This window comes from Oxyura jamaicensis (assembly GCF_011077185.1).
Source record: "Oxyura jamaicensis isolate SHBP4307 breed ruddy duck chromosome 4 unlocalized genomic scaffold, BPBGC_Ojam_1.0 oxy4_random_OJ71486, whole genome shotgun sequence".
Taxonomy (NCBI): domain Eukaryota; kingdom Metazoa; phylum Chordata; class Aves; order Anseriformes; family Anatidae; genus Oxyura; species Oxyura jamaicensis.
This window is the reverse complement of record NW_023303838.1, coordinates 28-2,520: the sequence shown is the minus strand read 5'-3', so window position 1 is coordinate 2,520 and position 2,493 is coordinate 28. Positions and strand designations below refer to the sequence as shown.

The window sequence follows — 2,493 nt, the reverse complement described above, 5'->3', positions numbered from 1 at the left end:
CCCCCCCCTCCCGCCCCCCGCACCTACCGGGCCGGGCGCCCAGGGGGCCGGCGGGCAGCGGACCCCCGGAGGCGGACCCCGCGCGCTCCCGCTGCCGGAAGAAATCCCGGGGGTTCTGCGCGCGCTGGGACACCAGCACGGCCGCCTCCTGCAGCACCGGGAGGGGGGGGGATGTCAGCGGCGGCCCCCGGCCCCCCCGCTCCCCCCGCCCGCCTCCCCCCCGCACTCACGGCCGCCTTCTCGATGGACTCGGAGCGCCGGGAGCGGTCGCGCATGGCCTCCTCGTGCTCCCGCTGCTGCTGCTCCTGCGGGACCGGGACAGGGAACGGGACAAGGAACGGGAACGGGACCGGGAACGGGATGGAGCCGCGGTGAGGCGGCTGGGGCGGGGCAGCCCCGTGCCCCCGTGCCCCATTCCCCCGATCCCCGTCCCCCCGTGCCCCGTTCCCCCGTGCCCCGTGCCCCGTCCCCCCGTGCCCCGTGCCCGTCCCCGCTCACCCAGCGGGCTTTCTCCTTCCTCCGCTCCTCCGCCTCCAGCCGCGCCTGCTCCTTCCTGCCGGGACCGGGACCCTCAGGGCCGGCACCGGGGCCGCCGCCGGGGCTCGGGGACCACGGGGACGGGGCTGCGGTCCCCCGGGGGTGCCGCGCTCACCGGTGCTCCTCGATCAGCCGCTCCTTCTCCCTGAAGCGCTGCTCGCGCTCGGCCGCCTCCCGCCTCTCCTCCTCCATCCGCTCCCGCTCCCAGCGCCGCCGCTCCTCCAGCAGCCGCCGCCGCTCCTCCTCCTTGCGCTGCTCCTCTTCGCGCTGCGCCGGGCGACACCGGGCTCAGCGGGGCCGGGACCCCGGGGAGCGGCACCGGGGCCGGGGCCCGGCCCCCCCGGGAGCGGCGGCCGCGCGGGGCCCCCCGGCCCTCACCTCCGCCTGCGCCCAGAAGGAGTCCCGCTGGGTCCGGCGGATCTCCAGCGCCGGGTTCGTCTTGCGGTAGTTGGTGCCCTGCGGGACCGGCCGGGCCTCAGGGCGGCCCCGCGGCGGCGCCGAGCACCCGGGGGGGCGCCCTCGCCCCGCCGGTCCCGGTCCCCGGCCCCGCCGGCCCCGCTCACCACCAGCTCCTCGGTGTCCGCCGGGGGGGCCCTCCTGGCCGGGGGGGCCGCGGCGGGGGCCAGCTGGGCCAGAGCGCGGCTCAGCCCCTCCTGGGTCACCTCCTCGGCGCGCCGGGCGCTCAGCACCACGCTGGCCTCCTGCCGCCAGACGGGGACGGCGTCAGCCCCGAGCACCCGCGGGGGTGCCGAGGCGCCGGCCGCCGCAGCCCCCCCCAGCTCCCCCCGGGACGGGCCCGCAGCTCCCCAGGGAATCCCGGCGCCATTCCCCGCCGCGTGCGCGCTCCCGACGGATCCAGGCGCGGGGATGTCCCGCGGGGAGGGCTGGGGCAGCGTCCCCGCTGCTGCGGGGCCGGGCAGGATCCGGCCGGGGCAGGGAGCCCAGCCACAGCCCCGGGTCGGCGGCCAAGGCTGGGAACTGGGAACGGCGGCGCCTGAGTCAGCAGCGCCAGGAATGCACTGAGCGCAGCAAGCAAAGGTCGGGGCTGCCCCGGGCTGGGGGGCGGGGGGAGGGGCGGGGGGAGCCCCCCCAGGTCGGGGCCGCCCCCGCCCCCCCGCCGGCCCCGACTCACCCTGAAGAAGGCTCTGATGGCCTGCAGGTGCCCCGCGCACGCCTGCCGCTGGGACTCGGGCGTCTTCTCCCCGACCTGGCACGGGCACAGGCGGCTCAGGGCTGGGGCCCCGCCGCGCCCCCCCCGGCCCCGCGCCCGCCGCCGGCCGGAGCCCCCCCGTGACCCGGCGCGGCCACGGGGCCGGGGGCCGGAGGGGGTCTCGGTCGCGCCCGCGGCGGGGTGCGAGGCGGCGGAGTCAGCCCCAGCGCCCCCCCGCAGGAACCCCCGGCCCGCGCTCACCCAGCTGATGAGGACGATGCGGGGGGCGCCGGTGGCGGGGTCCCGGAGGCGGCACAGCCCGTACATGACGCTGCCGGCGCAGAACTTGCCGGCCAGCTCGTCCGCGCCCCCGGCTGCAAGGAGGGGGCGGTCAGCGGGGGGCCGGGCGCTGCGGGACCCCCGCGCACTCCGCGGGGGCAGGCAGCGGCCGGGCCCCCCCGTACCTCCGGAGTCCAGCAGCTTGAGGTCATGGTGCTTCTCGTAGGCGAATACAGCCCTGGGGGGGCAGAGGGATCAGCAGCCGCCGGGGCTGGGGGGGCGGCACCCCCCGGGGGCAGCGCCGGGAGGAGCCGGGGCAGGCCCGGGGAGGGGGGCGGGTGTCCAGCCCCCTGTCCCCGCCGCACCGGGACACCGCGGCTCCGCCGGCCCCCGCCCACCAGTGCCCGTCCCCCGCGCCGTGCCCACCTCATCCCACACCCCCGCCGTGCCCCCCCCCGCTGCCCTCCGGGTTGAATTCGTGGAAGTGCCGCCGGCAGCATCCGCCCAGGGGACAATGGGGCCGCGGG

The 2,493-nt window shown here is 80.3% G+C and overlaps 1 protein-coding gene across 1 annotated transcript; it reads right to left on the bottom strand.

Moving 5' to 3' along the window:
- Positions 1 to 7: 7 nt before the first annotated feature.
- On the bottom strand, positions 8 to 2,209 carry LOC118157195 (drebrin-like; the record flags this gene model as incomplete). Its single annotated transcript, XM_035311452.1, has 9 exons — positions 8 to 148; positions 231 to 305; positions 499 to 553; positions 653 to 804; positions 916 to 993; positions 1,101 to 1,238; positions 1,670 to 1,744; positions 1,949 to 2,061; positions 2,152 to 2,209. Coding segments are annotated over 9 exons (885 nt in total), but the record flags the coding sequence as incomplete, so codon positions are not given.
- Between the last annotated feature and the right edge of the window lie 284 nt (positions 2,210 to 2,493).